Raw genomic sequence first — 26,372 nt, forward strand, 5'->3', positions numbered from 1 at the left:
TAAGGTCCTTTTAGGAGTTCATATAACGGGCTCGTATATATGTATCAGCCCGGCTCTTAAACGGACGTCTGTTTACGGACATTTTATATAGTGCCTTGTGCAGCTTATATAATGTCTCGCATAACTTATATAGTGTCATTATATAAACTTAAATTAAAAAGTTAATAAGCGTAAATTTAAAAAGTTGTTTGTCACACCCCGAATTTCGACAGAATTCGGAAAAACAATATTGTTCCCGACTCTTCGATTTTCGAGGTGTGACGCACTCTCAACTTTCAAAAACCCATAACAGTTTAAATATGCAGAAAATTAAAAACCAATAAGAATTTAACATTAAACAAAAGTCTTTTTCATTACAAAACTTCACAAATAAGATTAGGTTACAACTCTCCTTTCAATAACTATTTAATTAAAATTACCAATGAAAATACAAAAAACATTGTCTAGACTGAAAATCTATATCACCTCAAGGGAAAACAAAACATATCCTGAAATGCAACGCTAACGCAAACCATAAGCAGCAACCAACCTTAGGTTACAACTCTCCTTTCAATAACTATTTAATTAAAATTACCAATGAAAATACAAAAAACATTGTCTAGACTGAAAATCTATATCACCTCAAGGGAAAACAAAACATATCCCGAAATGCAACGCTTAACGAAAACCACAAGCAAACAACCAACCTTCTTCAACACTAAACTGTCGGACTTATCAACTATGTTTATTTAATGAACACACCGATAAGCAAACATGTAAATCGGGTTGACATTATAAAAATCTTTGGTGTGAGTAGCTCTAAAATACAACATATATTTATACATATACATACACAATCATAAAGGCGTTAGTTCCTCCAGAAGCCTTTTAACTTCCAACAACTAATACAACATTCTTAACTACAATAAGTAAAGGCGGTAGTTCCTCCACTGAGGCGCCTTAATTTCCCACTAACCACACAACAAACCATACGCATAATAAAAATGCATTTAGTTCCTCCACGAGGCGCCTTATGTTCTAACTAAACTAATAATCAGCCAAGCACATTCTATACTTACCACATTTCATGCTCAATTACAGAGTGGGTCGTCTCTGCACAAGTAATTAGTTTGACCCACCCTTATGCAAAACCATATACACTCATCTGTCTAAAGATATATCATTAACCAACATATTACCATAATTATATTATTTAAGGCTTTCTTTGTGTGTCCCTAAAATCACATCGTATCTATGTCTTACCTAGTTTCCCTGGCTACCACAATCGCTTTCCAATGCCGAACATGTACATCCACATGCCTCTCCTTACATAATGAACCACTCCGTGCATAACTACCTGGCGGGATGCGCGACACCGTAACCCTCACACGAAAGTCATTATGTAAGTACTGCCACTATTCGGCATAAAATATCGCGCGTCTCGTTCTAATTTTGCGAACGGAATAATCAAGCCACCATTCGGCTACGCCAGAAGGGCCATTCAGCTTCATTGAAACGCCAGAAGGGCCAATCACATTACTTACGCCAGAAGGGCCATTCAGATTCAATGAAACGCCCGAAGGGCCAATCACATTACTTACTCCAGAAGGGCCATTCAGATTCACTGAAACTCCGGAAGGGCCAATCATATCACATATACCCATAACAAAGGTAAATCACATGAGTTGTGGTAGCTAGGTTCTAGGATTTTCGTTACGTAATTTATTCAGGTGTCATACCTTTATATCTCAGAATAATTCTTATTCTATCTCATGCCAGTATACTTAATTGTACTGAAGCTCAACGTTTTTCGTTATAATACAATCCACATTATCACGTGCCAATACTATTCATTGCCTGATATCCAAATATCTCTATATCAAATCTCGAAACTTATTATTTCACGTGTCAATTATATATTACACTACACCATATGGAATGTCTTAAGCCTTTATAAGTACGTACTACAATTCATTTAAGTAGCAACTCATAATAGTAATCAATCATGTAACGTATTCGTTCAACATATTTATGTGAACTCAAGTTACCATCAAAGTCCAATACTAAAGTCCATGAATCTAAGTCCATGTGTAGTTTAATTCTCATAAAAACGTATATATCTAAGTCTTATAAGAATTTCCCTCTTGTTACGTGCCAATCTTATATTCTTTACACATTACTTATGTCAAATCTTAATTAGATAATGACAAACAAAGTTATACAATTTCCGACAATATTTTATTACTACATTTGTCTATATTCTTAAATATGTGAAAATCTAGAAAAAGTCAACATTCCACGGTCAATGGTCAACGGTCAAAGTCAACACGTCATAGTCAAAGTCAAACTGTCGTTTCCATGTTCAACAGTTCATGGTCATAGTCATGGTTCATGGCTAAGGTCAAAGTTCATGTCATGGCTAAGGTAAAGGCGCATGGCTCATGGGCTCATGGCTAAAGTCATGGTTAAGGCCATGGTTCGGACCCAACTAGCCAAGCCTATGACTCAACCAAAGGTTCAAATAATGTTAGCCGGATCCAACATAAAAACCAAACTAGAAACCGGCCCAACAATAGATTTAACCCAACTAGAAATATCTAAAGGGAACATATTCACTTAAAACCAAAATGACCCAGCCCACAAAATAAAAGAAAACCGGTCCATGTACACAAAAATTAGAACAGGCCCTAACCAAAAAGATTGATATCGACCCATCACTAAACAAAATAGAATCGGGCCCAACAACTAAAATAGAATCGGGCCCAAACAAAATCGACCCACTTGGTCCCGACCCAAGCCCAAGCCCAAGTTCAACCAAGTCGTCTTCTCCAGCAGCCTCCCACCACCAGCCACCAAATCGGGTTCTCCTCCTCCTCCCACTTCATCATATCGGTTTTTACCCTTGGCAAAAACCAAACAACTTTAATAAAAGTAATAACCTCAAAATGTTTAAATTCACAATCTTCTCCAAAACTAGATATGTAATTTTTTGGCCGCCATTAACGAACACCCAAGCTTCAACAGCACCTCCCCACCCATCGAAACAGTTGGGTTTTGATCCCTAACCAAAACTCACACTATACTATACTAACCAACTTGATTCCAACATCATTCACCACTTATAAAACAACTCGACCTCCATTGACGATGTTCAAAGCTATCAACAACCCCGACATCACCCCAATGATAAGCACCCAAAAGTGTATTATGAAACCCCATTGAGACATATAAATTTGGTTAATTATGTGTTTAATAATCATGAAATAAATATGTTTTCATACTTTTGTAGGTATTTGCAGTAAACATGGAAATATTGGTTAAACCTGCGATAAAGCACGAGGAACGGCGTATATATGAATTCTTCCAAATCCGCACAGAAGCATCAAACTTCCAAAGCTCCTACCTCTCAAACTAGGACTCCGAATGCGACAAGAGAGCTGCTCAGACAATCAGGACGATGAACTCTACGCATAGGCGGGAAGTTGTAAAAGCGCCTAAAAAATGGGACCGCCATCGGATCGCACATGGACCCACTATGCGGGGCCACAAGATTGGATGAGTCATCAATCATGGAGCATGTCAAGACAAAAATAACAAATTATTGGTGCAAAGTTGACACCTTGCATCTAATAAATTAGATTAGGTGTTAATAGTGAAAAAAAGGCAAGGTGTTACTTTGTTTTAATGTGGTGGATAAAAATGAATTAATGTGGTTTGATGATTCATGTGGGAGGAAATGAGATTTCTCTCAAATGGAGAAGAAATTAGACAAGGGTGGGGGACACTCCATTTACTCCCTTGACTTATTTTCCTTACATTGCATTATTTTAGTTCCTTAGTGAAAAAAATGATAAGTTAGTTTTTAGTTTTTATAAGAAAAGCTTGTAATAGATAGTTTTAATGGAGGAAACACTTGTTTTCTTCTAGAAAATAAATAGAAGTGAGTTTGATTGTTTAGCTTTCTCCTCTCTCTCTCTCTCTTTTGTTTTTTTTTTAGTTTATAAATCCTTGTCCCAAGGATCATGAGCTAACTTCCCTTTTGGGGAGTTAATCCAACTCATGTGAGGGTAAATCAATTTTTGTTGGTTTGGTAGGTTGTTAGGAAGAACAACTAGTTCTACACCCTATCCTAAAATGATAGTTGGTGTAGTGTCTAGTTATGAATCAAAGCAATGAGCTTAGAGATAAGTCATTGCTTAGTTCCACTTGCTAGCATGTGTGAGCTCTTAAGTGAGTCATACATACTAGGGATCAAATCTTTTCTTCCATTAGGGGCTTGTCTATGAGTCTAGGAAGGATCAAATAACCTTTTTCAAATCAACAACTAATGATAGTTTCACATGAGTAGGATTAACTCTCCATCTTTTCTTTTAAATCTCTATTTTGGTATTAAGTGCATGTTTTCAAACTTTAATGTCTTTCTTAATGTTTGTGTAGGAAGGAAAACCTAGCATCAATATTATAACCTTACTCCTTAGTTCCCTTTATTGTAACATCCAATTTGTAGTTGTTCTAAACTTTATGTTAGTTCGAATCCTTATTCCAACTCTACGAAACGAAGATCGTGAGTAAGGAACCTTGAGTGCTTTTGCATCAATTTAGAGAGTTCAAACCTCTAAGTAGTAGTAAACAAGCATACATCACCCAACATCAAACCAACCATCTTCAATCATACCACAACACTACAAGTTCAAACCATAGCAAAGAGTTCAAACAAATACAGGCAGGACGATTCTTGGGCTCGCACCGCCGCCATTGACGCTATGTCAAGCTTCAACAGGCCAAATATATAACCGACTTTACTAATAATAATAATAAAAAAAAAAGAACAATCACGGACGAGGAAGAGCAAGAAAAATAACAGGAAACATTGTACTCTCGTAAAACTGTTATACTCCCGTAAAACTGTTATCTCAGTATAAACTATATAGGCGATAGACGAGAAAAAGGAAAAAAAAGAAAAACTAAACTACTCACCTTACTTAACAACTCGACGAATTCATCATAGTCTGAGTCGTCGCGCTCCAACGCTCGAGCAAATAAGCCGCCTCCATTTTTATTATTTTATTTTTTTCTCAGAACCCTATTCTCTAGAAAAATGTGATTATATACTTGGGTTTAAAACCCAAGCCCAACACAGACTCGGGCCCAGAAATCAGGCCCACATATCCCAAATCTAATCCAGCGAATTTTAAATAAATTAATAAATAAATTAATAATTAATAATTAAATAAATACATATTTTAAATACCGGTGTTACATTGTTCAAGACACTATATAAGCTGTTTGAGACACATGTCCATAAACGGACTAGTCCATTTAAGAGCCGGATATATAATACAGGCTGGATCTTAGAAGTACGTACTTATTTTAAGTTAAAATAAGTACGTAAGTAAAATTTCACCTAGAAAATGAATCATCTACTTACCATAAACATCATCTCTACAAAATTTCAACTCATTGGAAATCTCTAACTTAGACAAAAGATGATTGCAACAATATTATTTTATGGATCGTTATATTTCTTTTTAAATATGGCAACAATTTTTAACTAGGTTACAGGTTTTCAAATAAGCTCAAATTTTGTGGAGACGATCTTTATGGTATGTATGTAATACCCACAAAAAATTAGAGTTGAATTCATTTTCTAGACGATGTTTTACTTACATACTTATTTTAACTTTAAAATAAATATGTACTTCTAAGATTGGGCTAATACCATGCCCCACAACTTTACCTACAATATGAATTATAATATAGTTTTATGTAGATATGTTCAACTAACCATAAAGATCACCTCTATAAAATTCTACCTCATTTGATAACGTTTAACTATGGGTCAAAAAATGATTGCAAAATCGAAAAATCTGAACTGTTAAAAAAAAATTTAAAGTTTACAACAACTTTTAACTAGATTAGAGATTTCCAAATGAGATGAATATTTGTAGAGATGTTATATATGGTTAGTAGATCGTATCTACAAATTATTAGCACTTAATTCATCTTGTAAGGGAGTGTAGTATAAACTATGGTATAACAAGTATGGTAAACGAAACTTGCTCGATATTTAACCCCTCCAAAGTTTGTACCTCTTTTGTAAAAACTCCTAATTTTCAAAATCATTAGTAATTGCGTCCCACTCAGTCTTTCATCGATTATTGAAACGTTGATATTTTACATAATTATAATTTTACCCTTAAAAAATAGGCCACAGTTAAATATGTACTTTGTAAAAACCGTGAAACAAAACATATGACGAAAATGAATTAGACATGAAATAAAAATGACTAATTATTTAAGACCAAACTTAGTCCAAACGAATATCAAAGGCTTACTCTCAAAACTATTCTTCTCCATTTTGATTCTTCTCAAAATCAAACTTTTTTTGTTTCATGGGTTATGGATCTGGTTCTCAAAGAGTTGGTTCATCCTATTTTATGTCTAATTCTTTTTCGACATACCCTTCATCTCTTTTATTTCATTAGAGCATCTTTAGCAGAGCAACCAAAAAAATACCAAAAATTTGAACCAAAAAAACACCAAGCAACTACGCGATTTTGCCAAAACCGCACCATATAGCCCACGCGGTTTTGCCACCAAAAGCCCAACTGACAGGCCTAAGCCCACGCGGTTTTGGCAAAACCGTGCGGTGTTCAGAACACCGCGTGCTACTTTTATATAAACAGCTTCAAAGCCACGCGGTTCAGTCACTTTCATCTCTTCTCACAATTATAAAACCCTCTTCTCACAATTAGTTTAAAAAACAAAAATCTACCTAAACTCTTAAAATTTGATATGGATCCTTTTGAACCTTTCGATAGTGATGATTGGCAGTACACAGACGACATTGGCAATGAGGAAGAAGAACCTGAGAAAGTAGACTACGGTGGGGGAGAAGAACCCGAGGATGTCGCGCCGACTGATAAACATCCCTATGTATTGGAGTATCAGATGAACGACTTCGATTGGCAATTTGCACCTGGAGAAGCACTTGATATGGAAGTTGTGTCTTCTACACGTGATACAAAACACGTGTCGAGTGCAGTGGCTAATACTCAGGTAATTAATTAGTTTTGATTAAATATTTTGAATATTAATTAGTTGAGTTGGACCAATTAATTATTTATCTTATACGCATTATTATTTTTTTATAATATCAGCATGTTGTTGACTACCGAGTTAGATCAGCTTTACTTGGTGTTAGAGAGTGGTGGAAGGTTATTAGGAGTTTGGATGAGTTTGTACATATTAGAGATAATATTTTGTATACACCTTTGGTTATTTTGATTGATATGGATTATGAGAAGGCTGATTGGGCAGTGGTCATAGCTTTAGTAGAAAGATGGTGGAGTAAAACTCATACACTTCATTTTCCTTGTACAGAGTTAGGGTTCACACCACTAGACTTCACTATGATTTCTGGATTGAGTATCGGTATAGGCCAACTGATACCTTTTCATACAAATTATGAGAATATGGATAGTATGCTTATGAGTTTTTCTCATTTGGGTGCGGATGCTTATGATTCTTCTGGGATTATGATATCTCATATTAAGCCTGCATATATGGAACCCCTCTTACATCCTGATACACGAGCGGAGTTAGCTTTGACTATTCTACCGGGTAGTGAGGGTGCTGATTAGTATGTTAGGGCTTTTTTGATGTTTTTTATTGGGCATGTTTTGTTTTCCAATGGTCATTTTACAGTACGACTGGGATATTATGCTTATGTATCTGATTTGCATACTATGAGAGATTATGACCTGGGTAGCTCAGTATATGCCACATTGATATCGGCGTTAGATAAAGCTTCACAGACATTCAGAAGTACAAGTCCTCAGATTGCAGGATTCACGGGACTTTTAGAGATTTGGTTTTATGAGTACTTTCGATGTCTTTGTCCTAACATAGACATGATTGCTGATACTCGCCCTAGATTTGCTAGTTGGTGGGGGCTTCACTTGACTTCGTAATGAGAGGCGATTAGGAATAATATCTGTATGGCTCGTGCTAAGATTGATATTAGATCATTGTCATCTATTGAGTGGAGACCTTGGCGTTTGTCTACTGCCTTTGACGATCCAGTTGTACAGTATGCTTGTGTGTTGTCACGTCCACGAGTTGTTTTGCCGCGCGCGTGGATCGGGTTTGGTACTTTGTGGCGGCGGATGTTGGAGGCGGATGATGGACGTTATGGAGTTCCATGTGCTCCCATGCCAGATGTTAGTGATGCAAAGTCGTGGGGTAGAATTCAAGTTCATGAAGTTCATGCCGTGGTGGTCCTTGGCCGATCGCCCTCTTTTTTGTTGTTGAAAGCGATGGCGATCAAGATTATATAGATGGTGGAACCGTGTCTCCATGGGTCCGTTGTTGCCTCTGTTGGTCGGGCTAGCAACCGAAGTTTGTGGGCCTGGAAGGGATAAGACGTGAGCTACGTATTCCTCATCCGCCACAGCCTGTTTACAACCCACAACCTCTGAATGCATATCATCCAGCTCTTGTGTCTGCTAGTAATCCTCAGATGTTTGCCGTGTGTGGATCTGATGGGGAGCCTACTTATATTTCCATTCCTGAGGTGCCTCATGCTCGTCTCTCTGAGTTAGAGCCGTATATTGATCAGTATACCATGGTGAGTTTAATTGTTTTATTTATCTTCTTCATTATATATATATAATATGTACTCACACTGTATTTTCTTGGATTTTTAGGCTGAGGTTCTAGAAAGATATGAGAACCAGGTTCTTATGTTTGATGGGATGAAGACTGCCCTGTATCATTATAGCCAAGAAAGAGAGGAGGTATATTCTCGGACATATCGGCAATCTGGCGCGTCATTATGACGAGACTTCGAAAGCGATATGAAGATATGCGACAAGTGTACACGCAAAGAATCGGGGATATGAGGAACTTCAGTGAAGTAGTTAACCTCCGTGCGCCGAGAGAATATCATAATTTCGATTAGGAACTTAGAGGAGCGACGGAACGCCCGAATAGAGAGAGGAGAGGGATGGTAAAGTGGTAGGGGCTTAAGAAGAGATCTAAATAAATTTGATGTAATATGATAGGTTTTGGATTATTTTGGATATTATATGATTATATCATAATCATAGATTTTGGACTGCATAATCATAATCATAGGTTTTTAATTTCTTTAATTTTTTCGATTTTGAATTACAATTCTTAATTTCTTCAATTGCACAATTGTTAATTTCTTAACTTTTATGCACAACTCATAATTTTTCAAGTTCCATGCACCACAGTTCTAATTTTCGAAAACGCATTAACGGTTTTGGCAAAACCCTTCATTGAAGTTTTGAAGCCACGCGGTTTTGCCAAAACCGCGCCATAGAATCCCATTTAACAGCCCAAGCCCACGCGGTGTTGGAAAAACCGCACGGTTTTGACAAAACCGCGTGAGTGATTTGATACAGCACCAAACCTAGAACCAAATATTGGTCGATTTGGTGTTTGATTTGGTGTTTTTTTAGTGTTTTCATCAATATGTAGTTCTCCTGAAATTGAAAAAACACCAAATTCTTGATACTAGATTGATATCACTGCTAAAAATGCTCTTAATGTTTATAAAATTGGTTAATGATCAAAGACGTATGTTAAAAATGAGAGATTTGTATAAAATGCATATTTAACTGTGGGTTATTTTTTGAAAATAAAAGATTTTCACAAACTATAAGATCATATAAGAAACAAAACTATAAATCCTGAATTAATTATATTAATTATATTGAGGTGTTTTTTAAATGAAGATCATGAGTAAAACAAAACTATAAGAAACTTGTGTCGTCCATTTATAAATCCTGAATCCAAAATACATAATACATAATACATAATACATAAAATGAAAATTTTATCCTAAGATTGAGCCTCTTCATGCCAATATCATCAATATTCATCACTTTCCACGGAGGAAAACAAATTCCTTGGCAGCATCTCTATCATTAAAATTAGTCGAGCCTGTCGACCTGATCAACCTTCACCAAGTTCAGGGCAGTGCAGTTCCTGAAAAACAAGTAAACGACCAATTTTTGCTGTTAGCATATCCGGCTAAATGACTTGTTTCATCTATGTTTAATTCCCAGGCCTTGTTGGGTTGGACACTTGGACCAAAATATTAAAGATCTGAAGGTGCAAGATTATGATTTATGATGATGTTACATTACATTACATGTAGCTCTGATGTTACTGTCTGGGTGTTTGCAGTCAGGAGAGGACATCCAAATCAATTTTCTGTGGATGTCCCACACTCTCACACTATATATGTCCACAGTCCATATGACCCAGTCACCAGAGAAGAGAGAGAGAGAGAGTGCTAGATTGAGTGCTGCAGTAGGAAATCAGATTATGCCAGACTCCTCTGTTTTAGGAAAACTAAATTATCCGCTCCTGACCGTATTACCCTTGAAATTGTGAAACATAATTGACACAGCAAAACCCCACTATCTGCAAGTTGCAAACAAGTGAACTCTTCTGAGTTCAGACAACAAATAGTAACACTGTAATTCCCTGGCAATGGGGAAAATGCACCCAATAGCTTAAAATGCACCCTAGTTCTCTGACTTCTCTCTTCTTCAGAAAGCAAGCAATGGGGAAAATGCACCAAATAGCTTAAATTTTGCTTGAATTCGTTACGAAATACAAGGATGGGCAATGGATCAAGGGAAGTCTTTATGTAAAAAGTCATTCACTATTTCACTGGCACGTCTTAAAATCAACTTCTCTTTTTGTGTATATGTTCAGTGAGTTGCGACTTTATAAGATCATGGGTCACCTCTAGCATGGGGTCAAGTGCAACAATCACACCACTCACTAGTCAAGTACTCACTACTCTATACATTTGACCTACTAACATATGGTGGTTGACTGGATTTAACACCACTGGTAACTTTTTGAGGAATTTTTTTGAAGTTACTTGATCATCATCAATACACATATATAAAGTGTATGGTAGTAATTTAAAAAGTTAAACACAAAGCTCTAGTTTGTAATATGTGCACAATGTATAGGCTAAAAAAAAAAAAAAAAAAAAAAAAAAAAAAAACTGAGCATATTCACAGTTTCACACTTTCACTTCTATCACAATTCACAAGTATGAAATCTCAAAGTTAATTAAAGCTTTATCTCTTCTATACTGATCATAGGTAACATAAGAAGAAAACAACGTAATTTACAAATCATTGCTTTAATTTCATTCCCATGGTGTAACTTTCAGAAATTTCCTCCCATTTTCAGAATTTTAAGCTTGGAAGAAGTAACAATGTGAAAAATCTAACCAATCACAATTATAATAAAATGGTGTATTGATTACAACCTTAAATTTGAAATCAAAGGCTAAAATAAAAATAACAACTAAATGAAAAAAAAAAAAAAAAAAAATGAAAGCAAAACTTGACAAAAATAGTAATGAAGTCTACTCCTATTCTTGTATTCTCCAATTGTAGCTAAGAATTTGAGATAAACATTACCTGCTCCAGTAAAAAGAGTTCAAGCTCCAGTATCATGGTTCCTTTTCTTTTTCTTTTTCTTCTTCTTCTTCTTCTTCTTCTTCATCATTCAATTCCCCTCCCTATCTCCCTATCTAGCTGCCTTTCTAACTGATGTAGTAGAACTCTTATCTTGAGATGTTACACTAAAATCTCACGAAGCCCAAAAATGAGTATGAAGTTTCCCCCAAATGGAAAGAGAGTCTTCTAAGCATATGCCCGCCGAAAACAAATATAACTTTTTTTGTAATTTTTCTAGCATTTACTACACACTAACACACACACACACAGCAAGTACACTGTACACATTTGTGACTATACACTGCACCACCTTCAATTCCCAGGTGAAAACGTCTGTTTGCAATCTCAGGACCACTTTCTCAATTAAAACCAAAAACTACACCGTTCGATTTTCATTGTGCGTGTGGGACTCAAGTCTCAAGGCAACATTCTGAAAGATTGGTCATGCTAGTTACTAGAGCTGCAGAAAACATTATTTACCACATCTGTTTTGACTTGGAACATGTTTGACTGTGACTCATTCAGTCATTCTTGTGCTTTCGCAATTTGCACCTGGTAGTCGTTAAGATACAAAAACAGGAAGCCTTCTGTAGCCCTGTAGAGGCTTACGATTCTACATATTGTTAGGTATTGGCTCTTTGCTGCATTGTTTTTTCTATTGGATCGATGTAGAATAGTATTAGACGTTAGACGTTAGACGTTAAAAACCAATAGTCTTATAGACTTAGAGAGTGTGGAGATAGCTATTCAAAGGGATTGGAAGAATGTGTGGGTCGAATCAGATTCAGTGGCAGCTGTTTCGGCATTTGGGTCAGGCAAACTTCCATGGCAGATTAAGGATAGATGGAACAAATGTAAATCTGCAATGCACCAGCTCATGATCACATCAACTTGGAGGGAAGCGAACTTCTCAGCAGATCAAGCGGCAAAAAAAGCAACAACTATGTCTTCTGAGTCCCGTTTTCTGTATCATGGCAAGCCTCCGTGGTTATATAAATGGGAGGCTTGTACAAGTACTTACTTTAGATTTGACTGAAGGGGTGAGGTGCTTGAAGAAGTGTTATATTGGAGGCCTACTTAGTAGGGTTGCAATTCACTCCCTCAAGTACTATTACCTATGACAGTTTCACATTGTGATTCTGGTTTTCTTTTTTTTTCTTTTACACTTTCATTTTCTGTAATTTCCCTTCCCCTTTTCCTATACTTAATACAATTCTCAGCTCACTTAGCAAAAAAAAAAAAAAAAGAGACCAGTTCCTCCATAACCGGGTACAAAGATTGATCTCTGTACCACGCACATCTCGTATTTCGGCGCACACACACATCTCGGAGTACACATACAGGTATCGAAGCACACACATACATTTCGGACTCGGATCAACGGTGAGATAACACGGTTACAGAGATGTACCGGTTGTAGAGATCTCGAGTCCATAGACTTATATAGTGCTGTGCAACTCCACTGTCAAAGTGTGCTGACAGAATGAAAAAAAAGAATGAAAAAAATTTCGGACTCGGATCAAAATAATGTTGTTGATGTACCGGTTGTAGAGAGAGTCCATCGAAGTGCTCAACTCCCTGTCAAAGTGTGCTGACAGAATGAAAAAAATAAAAAATGTTGTTGGGGTGAGAGAGGCTCGAACTCTCGACCTCAGGATCACTCAGAAAGCTATGAGACCTACGCGCTAGCCAACTGCGCCACCACCCCTTGATGGTAAATATCATGATATTAGTCAATAAATTAGCTATAGTTATAGGGTGGTTGAAATATAACCATTACAGAGAGTTATTAAACTTGAACCGCCCCCATAGTTTGTCTGTGTAATTTGTATATAGTGATATAGTCAATATCATTCAAGTGGATAAATCGCTCTCTTACTGATTAATTAACCTAGGCACTAGTAGAATATCATGCTTCAAAAGTAAGTTGATATAAGATGTCCGATGATGAGGACTTAACAAGACAACATAAAAAGAAAATTAAGAAGTGGGTCAACTGCGTGAAGAAACAAATTCAAGTTAAATTTATAGTATTTTGGGTTGTAGCATAAACAACAATATCCCACCAGCAACAGAAACATTAAGTGACTCAAAATCTCCTGACATAGGAATGCTAATGAGCTCACAGGCCCTTTCAGATTGCTCTGAAAGGCCCTGTCCTTCGCTACCCAATACCAAGCACACGTGCTTCTCCACTAATGAATCTGCAAGCTGTTGAGAGAGCAACGAACAACCCTTCATTCCATCGTTACTTTCTGGATGCCCTGCCAGCATCTTCATTTGAAATTCATTTCTGAGATTTTCTAACTGAGCCCAAGTACCAGAAACTATGGGGAGCTGAAAAGAGGCCCCTCGACTTGCTCGGAGTGCTTTATCGTTGAAAGGATCACAGCAGCCAGGAAGCAAAAATGCTCCACTCTGTAGAACATAAGAATTGTTATCATTCACTGGTGAAGTGGCCAACGCAATATAATGACAGACGTACAAACCAATTTTATTTTATGATGCATAAAATCACCAGGTCACACGTGCTTATTTTATTTTAGCATACATATGAAATCACTTTGTGATCCCTCAAATCATCATCTGAGCATTAATGTTTTGACAATCCAAAAGCAGTCTGAAATAAGACAGATCCATGCAGTTCAACGAGTGAACCACAATATGTCAATATGGAGCACATTATATCAGAATGGTCATTAAGCATGGCAAGAATTTAAACCTGACATCAATGAGGGCCGGTTTCCTTACTTTCACATCAAAATGCAGATGCAAGACTCTGGAGTACGGACAACTAAAAGAAAGGGCTCACGACAGTTTTCACTAATTCCTGGATTAAAATTCCTGCCCATCTATGTATTGTTTGCACGGATAAGCAGTTTCATCATACATATTGTATCTTCTCATTTTACCAGTTATTTGTTTAAAATGAAATGTCTACTATATGGCTTTCGAACGTAATGCAGAACAAAGATTTTAATGAACCAAAAACTATGACACATCGTCAAGGATAAAAAATTACACATCAAAGATGAAAGATTAATTATATGTCAAGAAATAAATTACCCATCTAAACGCCACAGCAGATCTCAATAATGTACCAAGGTTACCAGGGTCCTGCATGAACAACAATCATGAACTACACTGTGAGAAGCAACTTGTGGAAGATACCTGAAATGAACCACAGAGACACTACTTTGACAATTGACTTGCATATCAGTGGCATTTTCCAATTAAATTGATATTTAGGCAGCAAAGATGCACTTTCTAGTTTGACATACAGTGATGCATCTTTGTTTCTTCCACCACAATTTCTCATGCTTCAACCCCCAAGCAGCTATCCTAGACTGACGGCTTATAACATTTTAGCTCACAATCTACATATTTCAAAGATAAAGTTTAAAGACATATAATTTAGTTCCTCGTACACGAGAAATGAAAAATGTGATTAGTACCTGTATACCATCAAGGACTAGAACTCGATGTGGAGTAGGGAACCAACAACGACAATTTTCTTCCCCATGGTCGTCGTCATCCATGTAGCAAAAACTATTGGGAATTCTCATCAAAGCAACTGCATCAATAGAATCGATTGATTGCACCCCACAGAGTTTTTTCATAACCATAGAGCTCACACGGACAATACGAAGAGTTGAATCATCTAGTGGAACTTCAGCACCGTCAAGTACAAGTAAACATTGGATTACACTGGAGTCTTGAAACCTTGTTATTTCCCTGCTTGCGTTTTCATGGCCATTTTGACTTACAACATTGAAAAAAAAAAAAAAAGCAAGGAGAAATAGTTGAAGTACCTGATAGGGGTAGTACCAACGACAAGAACAGAAGCTTGAGAGTGACGAAAAGAAGAGCTTTGACGAAGTTTAATGCAGTGCTTAACAAATGGGTTAGATGGACTTGTGATTTTTTCTACATTTGAAGATGGTATTATAATTTTTGTTTGAGTTGGAAGATTTGAGAATGATGATAGGTTTGTTGTAGTTGAAACTGATGATGACAACGTTGGCATTCTCAATGGGGACTGTGTGTCGTATGGTGTCATGAGATTGGGGTTATTACGAAATGCTTAACATTATCTCGGTTAATATCGGATATCAACATAATTGCCAAACGGATAATTTCAGCTTGGCACACAGAAACAAATTGCACTGCTTTAAATGTCATCACAAACATTTGCCCCTCACTTAGTTAATTATACTGATTCCCTCTGCTCATATAACTCCATTACAAAGTTTGTTTCTTCAACGGCGGAGAGTAAAGAAAATATGAAAAACTGAAGCTACTGATAAAATTTGTCTTGCATTTCTCTAAAATTAAAAAGGTAAATTCTTGTCATGAAGATTTCATCAGCGGTTGATAGGAGTATGCATCCGCTCCACAATTCTGTTAACAGCATCTCGTGTCATCAGAAGAGTATCATGCAACAGGATGCTGTAGACATTCAAGCCCTGCACACATCATCAAACAGTTATATGCTGAAGAGATATGCACTATGCACTTCTTCAATGGCAGTGATCTATGGGTCCTCAGCCTTCTGCACATATTTGCATAGACAGAAAACACAAATATGACAGTTCATATCATGTTTCCCTACGTAAAACATATATTCACTGATCGTCCACCAAGGAATATGGACATTTATATTAAAGTTATCAAGTGGTCAGAATCACCTCTACCTTCTTTGTTTGTAAAAACATAGCAACTCCTATCTTAAAGACCACAACTTTATTTTGTTTCATTGGATATAAAAAAATGTGACAGGAACCATAAACAGAATCGGCTACTTACAATTGAAGGGAGAACATTGACATAGTGAAGGTTCTGGGTGGCCAATTTCAGCTTTTCATTGATGGGACCGCCATCTACCACCAAAAGCTTCTTGGTGCTCTCCAACTGGGAGACGTAGTTAACAATGTTCTTTGTCTTGTGGGTGGGGACTTCCAAATCCTCAAAAATCAAAAGCTGTTAAAACATGTAACTTCTTTTACATTAGCTACTGGCCAATGATATTCAACTCAATCATTTATGATCTACCAAAACAAAAGAGAGCGAATGGAGTCCAAGTGCAGATTGTACAAAAAATTATCAGCAAATAAAAGCAAATGAGAACAAGGAGCTAGTATTATTATTATTTTTTGAGCTAGTATACAATGCCATTGCCATTGCACTTGCTCAAAGAAAAAAAATTGAGTATCGTTCTAATATTTATTTTCAAAATTGCAACACAAGAACCAAGTGCTCTTACTTTGCAAGAGAAAAGGTTGTTGATGTCAATTTTTCGTTTTGTAGATAACTGGATATCAAGCTTACGTTAAATGCTTATGAAGTAAAACACTACACCGACACAATAACTTCTCCCGCGCATGCATAAATAAGGATCTAGGAATCATTAGCTTGTACCATAATCTTATTCTTCCATATTCAATTACAAAATTTTCTAAATAATAGACTTAAATGAAACGATTCAACCATTTTTCTGGAATTAGACCTATGGTAATTAGAATCTCATATATCATCCAATAAATTTAAAAGAGATGATCCTACTTTCCATGTCATTCAACCACCTTCCTTTTCCGTATTGTGTTTTAAAGGTTGAACTGACCTTCTAGACTCATACCATATTCTCATATAATGATTTGTATGAAACATTTGTTTCCTTCATTTTTCAAGCAATATGAAGACAAAAAATTACAATAGGAAGGAACTTGCCTTCCCTTCTGCTGCACGAGCTGACAAGGCAACTTTCAGTCCAAGACGGCGAACTTTCTTTTGCAGCTTGAACGCATGACTTCGTGGCTTAGGGCCATGCATGACAGCACCATGCCGGAACTGTCAAAGAATTAAATAAATAAATTTAACTGGAATCGAGTGAGTGCCACATACTAGTTTATCGTACGTAGATACTACTAAATTACCTGAGGGCCACGCAAACTTCCATGCCTTGCCCGTCCAGTTCCCTTTTGGTTCCATGGTTTTCTTCCTGTGCCACTAACTTCACTGATACTTTTTGTTGAATGTGTTCCCTGCGGCATTCATAAGCATATATAAGGTTGAGATATCATCCGTCAAATACATACTCAGCGACAACCTTAAGAAAAAGGCAAAGCCAACTCAATTTACTGGCCAATTAGTCAGTATGTAAGGTGACCTACTCTTAATATGCACCGGGGCATTGGCTTTTGAGGCATAAAAGAAAGCAATTACAAACGAATAATAACTAATATGATCAAGTAATTAATCAAAAGACAAATGCCTGGTTTAGCCTTAATACTTGTTTAGTAGTTTTTGTTATAATGGAACTTCCAAAGATATTTCAGCAGAGACCGGAAGCAGAACCATCAGTTACAGAAGATACATAAGGTGTGCAAGGATCAAGATATCATTAAAATACACGGTTCCCTAATGAACAATCTATTTTGCTGATGGCATAGAGATATTTTTTTAGAAACTGTTGTATAAAGCTAAAACCAAAAGATCGAGACAGAAAGGACATTTTAACAATATATCACTGATATTTTGGATACTTCAGACCACGGTAAGAAGCCACTTAAAAGCTAAAATAGAGCAAGACTAGCAAGCTGAAGTCTTCATACATTTCAGAACAAGAAGCATTAGTGATCAAGCTTGGTATCTAAAAGACTGAAACATCATATGCCTATGATGTGATAAACAAAGTCATTATGTAGTACCTGTTGTCGTTTTGCAAGTTGCCACCGTACAACACGGTGAACAATATCTTTCCTAATAGGTACATCAAAAACATCACCAGCCAAAACCATGAATCCCTTATCTTCATAATGGAAATTTGTCACAGGTATTATCAGGTCCTCGTAGCCTCCTACAAAACATATTAATAAGCAAATAAAATTGTTTTCAGAACCTTCTATAGAGCATTACCCAGTTAACCATGCTCGCACATCTTATAGATATGAAATCAGTCAACAACAGTATTTACACACTTTCATTCCAAGTATGAAATATCACCAACTCCAATCCTAGACCACCACTTACTCTAAGCAGAGCCATAACAAAGAAGCATGAAGTATGAATGTATCCACAGAGAACACTGAAGCCAATATTTTCATGCGTCCGTGGAAAAAGCTATAGGCAAGCATCATTAGTTCAGCTGTAACAAATTCGTTAACGCAGATTCTTGACATTGGAATTATAGCTAGTTTATTGTTTTGGCCAGCTATCAGTATTGATAAGGAAGGGCTGAAGTTTTGTTGTCACCAGAATTAGTTGTATATTAAGTTTTTTACACGCTATTGATGGCATAATGTGCAGAGTGTGTAATCCTATAAAAAAGCAAAAAAATCAAAGCAATGGTGTAAACAATTGTGTTACTATAAATACAGCAACGTTGTCAATCAAAACTCTAACATCCAACAAACCCAGTTCACACAGTATTTCAAAAATATCAACCAATGACGCGGGGTCGACTCATACCTTGAGTTCTATCTGGAGCTAACACAGACTGCTTTATTAACAACTCTTGAGGAATAGCACCTTCACACGACTGAGGAGTCAATGTAGAAGTACAAAACATACGCCGAGCAAAGAAAGACAAAACACCACCTTCACTACTACTAGTGCGTGACTCAAATGATCTATGCATATTATTAAGCCCAGACAAAGAACCAAAAGAACGTAAAAGAATCTTTCTCGACAACGGGACAGCCATCTCTCTCTCTTAAACCAAATAAAGGGAATAAAAATGACCAATCCAAAGTTCAACAATTGGAGAAAACACTGAAATTACTTACATGAAAAGGGTGGAACTTGTTTCTTATTATGCGGCTTCTAATTTCTTTCAAGAAAGAAGAACAGTGTGGGCTTAGTTTTGCGAGTGTTGGGCCCGGTCCAAATCCATGAGCCCTTGGTCTGAGTGAAAAATTTCCAACCATCGACTCTCATTTAGTAAAAAGAGCAACGGTCATTTTTCTCATAAATATCAAACGGTCACCTAAATATTCAAATTTCGAACTCCTAAACATTCCTAAAACAAACACCAAACCAAAAGAAAAAAGAAAAAAAGATCCAACCTTTTTTACTCACACTTCAAAATCTTGAACGTTTCTTGATTCAATGGCAGAGGAGCAAAACAATAGTGATCACTTTTCAAGGGTTTATGATATTGACAAAGATTTAACCAAGAATACTTTTAATCAAGATCCAGATTTGAAACTTTATGAGAAGAATATTACTAGTCAAGATGATGATGACGCAGCTTCGATGGATTCAGTGTTATGTGTTTCCGGATCTAGGCTACTTAAGAAAGGTTTCATACAGAATGATTGCACAGGTTAGTATCTTTTTTCACATTATTAATTTGCTTTCTTGATTATAATTTCTTAATTAGGGTTTAATTTGCATTTTATGTTCTAGAAAAGTATATAATTGAGTAATGTTGAGCATTCTTTTTTTGGCCTCAGTTACTTGACTGGTACACTTGATAGAATGTTTTTGTTGAATTGTCGCGGTTGTCTAATATACTTGTATATTATGTTATGGCGACAAAATGCAAATGATTGGAAAAGAGAGTTGCATTATTGAGGTTAGAAACACTAAATTTGAGGGATCATAATTTTGCTTCTGGATACACCTCTAGTTAAAGAATTAATGTAAAGGGCATACCATTAGTAAAAGAGAATGATCCTAGAATATTCAACTATCCACAGTTTGTGCTCAAGAGTCTCTATCACTTTTATTAACTAAGAAGTTGTATTCTTTGGGGTCTGTCAGTTTAAAAGGCTTTATTGAGGACATATATTGTATACTATGTTACTCTGCAATTAGGTTTAGTTTCACATCTTTGTATATGTACACAGACCTCTATTATTTTATTATTTTAGTTTTAGTTTTGTGTAGATAAATAATGTGTGTTCCTGAATGCTGGAGTAGTACCTCGCCTCTGAGTTTTATGTTGAATTGTTTTATATGAGAACCAAAGTGTTTTTATCTTTTTCCAACTAAGCTGAGATAAAAGATTTTGATATTTGTGCTTGTTTTATTTTTGAAGGATTCTTGTGATGTTTACGATTACCAGACGTGGAACCTTAAAGTTGCTTTTTTTAGAATTAAATGCGTTGTTGATTTGATGTCTTTGTGTTCTATTGTTTCCTTCCCCTATAAGTATGCTTTCTTGTATTTCTGTGTGTGGGTTATGACGCTTTCCTTGTATCTTTTCCAGAGGGTTTTGTGATGTTTGTGAATGCTGGAAGTGGGGCTTCAGTGGAAGGGGATTCCGGCATAAAATTTAAGCCTGATATATGTTTCGAAGGAGGAAATGTATTTAAAACAGAAGAGAATATAATAGATGCTGGTGATTATCCTTTGATATATCAGTCAGCCAGATGCGGAAACTTCTGTTACCAGTTTAAGGATCTCCTTCCTGGAGAATACTTTGTAGATCTTCATTTTGTAGAGATTATATACACTAATGGACCTAAAGGAATGAGGGTTTTTAATGTTTTTATGCAAGAAGATAAGGCAAGACAAATTTTATCATTACTTTTATTTTCTTATATGAGTAGTTGTTTTTTACGAAGTGTTTGCCTATATCTAAGAAGGATCTCTATTGGGGGAATAATGACAGGTTCTGTCTGAGCTTGATGTTTACTCAATAGTTGGAGCTAATAGGCCTTTGCAGCTTGTTGGTGCCAGAGTGTCGGTGGATGAGAATGGAACAATTTTGTTAAGGTTTGAAGGGGTCCGTGGAAACCCACTTGTAAGTGGGATCTGCATTAGGAGATCATCCAAGTTATCAGGTAATTTCGTGTTTCATTGGCATCCAATGAACTTTTTAACATTTTCAAATGAGATATAATTTGAAACATTTTTGTCCTAATTTGTAATTTTTTTTCAGAGGTGAAACCAGAGCATCTTACCTGTAACAACTGTGCTGCTGAAATAGAAGTTCCTCAGGTACGAGTTCAACTTCAAAGTACACTTTTTTTTAAAAAAAAATAGCTTTTGTTTATAAGGTTTTATAATTTGTGTAGATAAAACTATTGCAACACAAAGCTGCTGCTAGATATGAGAAGAAGATACAGGAGCTGACTAACCAATGCCAGCTTAAATCGGATGAATGTTACGAAGCCTGGATGTCTCTCACCGCTGCTAATGAGAAACTAGATAAGCTTAGGATGGAGCTTGGTGATAAACTATGCCAAGTTCACTCTTTAGGTAAGCATATATAGTTGTCATTGCCACAACCGGAAACTATTAATTAGGAGATTACAATCACATAGGTTTGTATATGCAGAGATCTTGATAATCATATGAATGGTGACAGTTTTATTCTCAGTTTTTTGCATTTCTGGATCATGGGAAATATTTGACATATCTGTATTTCTCTAGATCAAGCTGTGGAAAAGCAAACGGAAAGACTGAAGGATGTTTCTACTAGGTATGAAAGGGACAAAAAGGTCTTGTTTACAAGAGTTAATGATCTAGAAGAAAGGATCAAGGTAATTTATAAGAAGCTCATTTTCTTAAATGACCATACTGTCTTTGAACCCAGGTTTTGATTGCTTCATAAGTAGGATTGTTTTTGCAGGTTATGAAAAGAGAGCAATCTCAGCTGTCCCTTGAAGCACATGAATGTGCTGATTCAATTCCCGAGCTGAATCAAATGGTGTCTGCAGTTCAAGTGCTGGGTAAGTTTTAGTTCTATAACTTCTATTGCTTGTAGCTAACGTCCTCTGATACTTATATTATTTATCAAACATGTAATCTCTTGACAGTTGCTCAATATGAGGATCTGAAGTTGAAGTACACTGAAGATCTTGTAAAGATAAAGAAGCTTCATAACCAAGTTCAGGAAGCAAAAGGTAGGGTTACTTCTGACATGTGGAGGATTTTAATTATTTTAGTTTGATAACTATTTTGTTTTAACTTATATCTTAAATTGTTATTTTCAGGGAATATTAGAGTGTTTTGTAGGTGTCGCCCACTGAGCAAGGAAGAGATCTCCTCAAGGTATTCAACAGTTGTAGACTTTGATGCAGCTAAAGATGGAGATCTTGGGGTACTTACTGCAGGCTCTACTAAGAAATTTTTTAAATTCGATAGAGTGTATACGCCAAAGGATGATCAAGGTATGCATACATAATGCTTAGTTTACGAATACAAACTTGGAAATATGTGTATTGACTTTGATTCAACTTCTCTTGTACAGTTGACGTGTTTGTGGATGCCTCACCCATGGTGGTTTCAGTGTTGGATGGCTACAATGTCTGTATTTTTGCTTATGGACAAACAGGAACAGGAAAGACCTTCACAATGGAGGGTATTGAGCGAAATCGAGGAGTCAATTATAGGACTCTAGAGGAATTGTTCAAGATTGCCAAAGAAAGGAATGAGACTTTTACCTACAGCATATCCGTCAGCGTGCTTGAAGTCTATAATGAACAGATTAGGGACTTGCTTGCAAACTCGCCAACATCAAAAAAGTAAATATAACATCATTACCTTTAGTGTAAAGTTAAAATTGATCCATTTCACTGGTTCAGCACTTAGCAGCCTTAGAATCTGCTGCTAAGTTACAAATTACTCTTTAAGTTATCAATAATATCAATATTGAATCTCTGCCAATAACGGCTGGATGGATGTAGGTTGGAGATAAGGCAAGTTTCTGAAGGGGTTCATCATGTTCCAGGAATTGTTGAAGCAAAAGTGGAGAACATAAAGGAGGTCTGGGATGTACTGCAAGCTGGAAGCAATGCAAGGGCTGTTGGATCTAATAATGTTAATGAGCACAGTAGCCGATCTCACTGGTCTGTGGACACTCGGAACCTTTATTCTTTTTCTTTTCTTTTCTTTTCTTTTTTCCCTGCAACACATTTCTCTGTTACTTTAGAAGAAAATAAACTTATTTTCTACCTTTTCCAGCATGCTCTGTATAATGGTTAAGTCAAAGAACGTGATAAATGGGGAGTGCACCAACAGCAAGCTTTGGCTTGTAGATTTGGCTGGCAGCGAGAGGCTTGCAAAGACTGATGTGCAAGGGGAACGACTCAAGGAAGCTCAAAACATCAATAGATCACTTTCAGCTCTGGGTGATGTCATATCTGCTCTAGCAAACAAAAGCAGCCACATCCCATATAGGTAGCTCTTGCCTAACTTGCTTATTCCGTTGGACTTTATCTGGACATACTTTATTCTTCTGATCCACACACCATGGGGATGTTGCAGGAATTCCAAGCTGACACATCTACTTCAAGATTCATTAGGTAAGGCCAAGATCAAACTGTCATACTTATTTGATTGCCTATGCTGCCGCGTCAATTTTATAGTTAGATTCAGTTGTTTAGATTCAGCTGGTTCACCAATGATGACTGTAAGTAAATGATCTGTTTATATGAATTGCAGGGGGTGACTCCAAAACTTTAATGTTTGTTCAAATCAGCCCTTCAGAGAATGACTTGGGTGAGACACTCAGTTCATTAAACTTTGCAACTCGGGTTAGAGGCGTGGAGTTGGGTCCTGCAAAGAAACAGATTGACACGGGTGAGCTTCAAAAGATGAAAACAATGGTAGGTTTAGTATTGGCATCGGGGATGCAATATAATAGTAAATTCTAATTTCTACTTTAAAATGTCGTATATACAGTAATGGGCCAAAATCACTACCTGATTATTTTCTCATTCATGAAGCTTGATAGAGCAAGGCAGGAATCCAGATTGAAAGATGAGGCCCTACACAAGCTAGAAGAGAATTTGCAGAACTTGGAAAGCAGGACCAGGTCCAAAGACCAGATTTGCAAAAATCAACAGGATAAAGTTAAAGATCTGGAAGGACAGCTTGGTTCATATATAGAGTCACTGAACCAGTTGGAGAAGCAACTGCTGCAAACTATGGAAAAGTTGAAAGGGAAAGAAGAAGCTAACATTAGCCTACAACATACGGTCAAGGAGTTTGAGAACAAGATGAGAGAGATTGAGAACAAGCTGAGACAGCGAGAACAGTCTGAGTCCATGGCTCTTCAAAAGGTTTCTGCGGCAGTCTTTATTATTATCAGTATCACTATTATATATATATTATATGCCATGCGTGTGTGCTATAAAGCTAGTGTTAGGTTGTCGGATAATAGATTGAGGTGGCGACTTCTCTGAGTTTTCTTAGATACGGCATATGACTTGTTAGGATAGATTGATTATTGTTTCTGTAATTGAAGTCACATTAAAGGAACAAGCTCATATCACTGGCCCATATTCTTAATTCTTTGCCAAAAGGTTATTGTAACTTGAGGAGCAGTTTCTTCTCACAAATTGTTTAGTTTTTCTGATATTAAATTTTATTTTGTTATGATGTAACAGGCTAAGGAGCTTGAAAGCAAGCTGAAAGAAAGAGATCAGAGTTCAGAGTCACTTGTTCTTCAACACAAGGTAATTGTTACTTGAAGAGAAGTCTTTTGCATTGCAAACTATCGATAATTGCTGCTACTAAGTTTTATTTGTCATGATGTAACAGGTAAAGGAGCTTGAAGGCAAGTTGAAAGAGAGAGATCAGAGTTCAGACTCACTTGTTCTTCAACACAAGGTAATTGTTACTTGAAGAGAAGTCTTTTGCATTGCAAACTATCGATAATTGCTGCTACTAAGTTTTATTTGTCATGATGTAACAGGTAAAGGAGCTTGAAGGCAAGTTGAAAGAGAGAGATCAGAGTTCAGACTCACTTGTTCTTCAACACAAGGTACTTGTTACTTGAAGAGAAGTCTTTTGCATTGCAAACTATCGATAATTGCTGCTACTAAGTTTTATTTGTCATGATGTAACAGGTAAAGGAGCTTGAAGGCAAATTGAAAGAGAGAGATCAGAGTTCAGACTCACTTGTTCTTCAACAAAAGGTATTTGGAGATTAAGTATCAGTGTCTGCTGGTTCTGTTCTTGTCATTGTTTCAATAATTTCTGCTTAAGTATATATAGTAAGTCCCTTTAGTTTTTTAGAAGTTCTAACTTCAGCTTTATACATTATGGTAGGTGAAGGTGCTTGGAGACCGACTCAGAGAGCGAGAACGGCAATCAGAGGCTTCAATACAACCACATTCTGCAGACAAATCAAGATTTACTCCTAAAGAAACTAAGGTTAAATCATGTGAAGAATCTATGTTTGATACTGATCCTCAAGTTTTAAGGAGCTCAGACTCTGTCAACCATCCAACTACTCAGGACTCTGATCTGTTAAGAGGTCATGACCCCTTACGGGAGATAAGAAGGAAGAGGGGGAGTAGAAGTGGCGAAATAGAGAATAATTATGGAATATCGACTTCTTATCTTGGGAAGAAAATAATCCAAACTGAAGCAAAGAAAGCTAAACAAATCCCAACTGAAGTGGACAAAGCTAGGCACGTTGATCCAACTAAAGCATTAGCTAGATTTACGAGAACAACAAAACCTGTTACTTCGCAGAGGCTCTCTTCTCATAACAGAGTTGCCAAAGATCAGGTTGTGGGGAATAAAGACAGAGATAAATCAAGAGGTTGGTCAAGATAGTAGGGAAAAGATTTGTAAATTTGCACATTGTAATTTTTTTTTTAGTGTTACATAAGCAATTCTTTCGCTCTGCGTTGTTCAGTAAACTGTCTTGTGAAGTGTGCCAAAATTTAGTCTGATGATGCACAACTGGTCCCATTGATGGTTCTGTCCTTCTGGTGGCATGGAACACTCAACTCTATTTATCTACATCAGTAAGCGGAGGAGTATGTAAAACAGACCTGAAATTATACTCTATTGCATGTCTGAGCTAAGGGCTGCTACGGTATCTAATGTGCATATCTAATGAGCTTGCAGGTATTTATACCTGCACCAATGATACCGCACGTTTTAAGTGCTTTGTTTTTAGTTTCTTTT

General features: G+C 36.6%; 3 protein-coding genes, 1 long non-coding RNA gene and 1 other non-coding gene across 8 annotated transcripts; 1 reads left to right on the forward strand and 4 right to left on the reverse strand.

The window, feature by feature from the left end:
- Positions 1-9,762: 9,762 nt before the first annotated feature.
- On the reverse strand, positions 9,763-12,220 carry LOC147519404 (uncharacterized). Its single transcript, XR_015214221.1, has 2 exons — positions 11,460-12,220; positions 9,763-9,996 (listed from the first exon to the last, which is right to left on the reverse strand). It is a non-coding gene; the product is annotated as an uncharacterized LOC147519404 (long non-coding RNA).
- A 900-nt stretch (positions 12,221-13,120) lies between these two features.
- Positions 13,121-13,206, reverse strand: TRNAM-CAU (transfer RNA methionine (anticodon CAU)). The gene is given in 2 exon segments: positions 13,121-13,156; positions 13,169-13,206. It is a non-coding gene; the product is annotated as a tRNA-Met (tRNA).
- A 293-nt stretch (positions 13,207-13,499) lies between these two features.
- LOC147519406 (tRNA/rRNA methyltransferase (SpoU) family protein) lies at positions 13,500-15,648 on the reverse strand. Its single transcript, XM_086591009.1, has 4 exons — positions 15,311-15,648; positions 14,954-15,233; positions 14,565-14,615; positions 13,500-13,916 (listed from the first exon to the last, which is right to left on the reverse strand). Exons 1-4 carry the CDS (start codon positions 15,556-15,558, stop codon positions 13,524-13,526), a joined length of 972 nt encoding a protein of 323 aa, XP_086447135.1. The 5' UTR covers positions 15,559-15,648; the 3' UTR covers positions 13,500-13,523.
- Positions 15,642-19,301, reverse strand: LOC147519407 (Ribosomal protein L4/L1 family). Its single transcript, XM_086591010.1, has 6 exons — positions 18,966-19,301; positions 18,206-18,354; positions 17,432-17,539; positions 17,226-17,345; positions 16,305-16,478; positions 15,642-15,964 (listed from the first exon to the last, which is right to left on the reverse strand). Exons 1-6 carry the CDS (start codon positions 19,198-19,200, stop codon positions 15,863-15,865), a joined length of 888 nt encoding a protein of 295 aa, XP_086447136.1. The 5' UTR covers positions 19,201-19,301; the 3' UTR covers positions 15,642-15,862.
- Positions 19,302-19,470: 169 nt separating this feature from the next.
- On the forward strand, positions 19,471-26,124 carry LOC147519408 (Di-glucose binding protein with Kinesin motor domain-containing protein). 4 transcript variants are annotated; one of them, XM_086591005.1, is made up of 20 exons: positions 19,471-19,821; positions 20,710-21,008; positions 21,115-21,286; positions 21,385-21,443; positions 21,521-21,704; positions 21,879-21,988; positions 22,078-22,177; positions 22,265-22,351; positions 22,442-22,618; positions 22,699-22,972; positions 23,135-23,296; positions 23,412-23,627; positions 23,715-23,752; positions 23,892-24,055; positions 24,176-24,511; positions 24,839-24,907; positions 24,993-25,061; positions 25,147-25,215; positions 25,301-25,369; positions 25,503-26,124. In XM_086591005.1, exons 1-20 carry the CDS (start codon positions 19,605-19,607, stop codon positions 26,013-26,015), a joined length of 3,384 nt encoding a protein of 1,127 aa, XP_086447131.1. In that variant the 5' UTR covers positions 19,471-19,604; the 3' UTR covers positions 26,016-26,124. The 4 variants fall into 4 exon arrangements, with proteins under 4 accessions (XP_086447131.1, XP_086447133.1, XP_086447132.1 ...); XM_086591007.1 differs by lacking the exon at positions 25,147-25,215; XM_086591006.1 differs by lacking the exon at positions 24,993-25,061.
- Positions 26,125-26,372: the final 248 nt, after the last annotated feature.

This window comes from Coptis chinensis, chromosome 2, assembly GCF_015680905.1.
Source record: "Coptis chinensis isolate HL-2020 chromosome 2, ASM1568090v1, whole genome shotgun sequence".
Lineage (NCBI taxonomy): Eukaryota > Viridiplantae > Streptophyta > Magnoliopsida > Ranunculales > Ranunculaceae > Coptis > Coptis chinensis.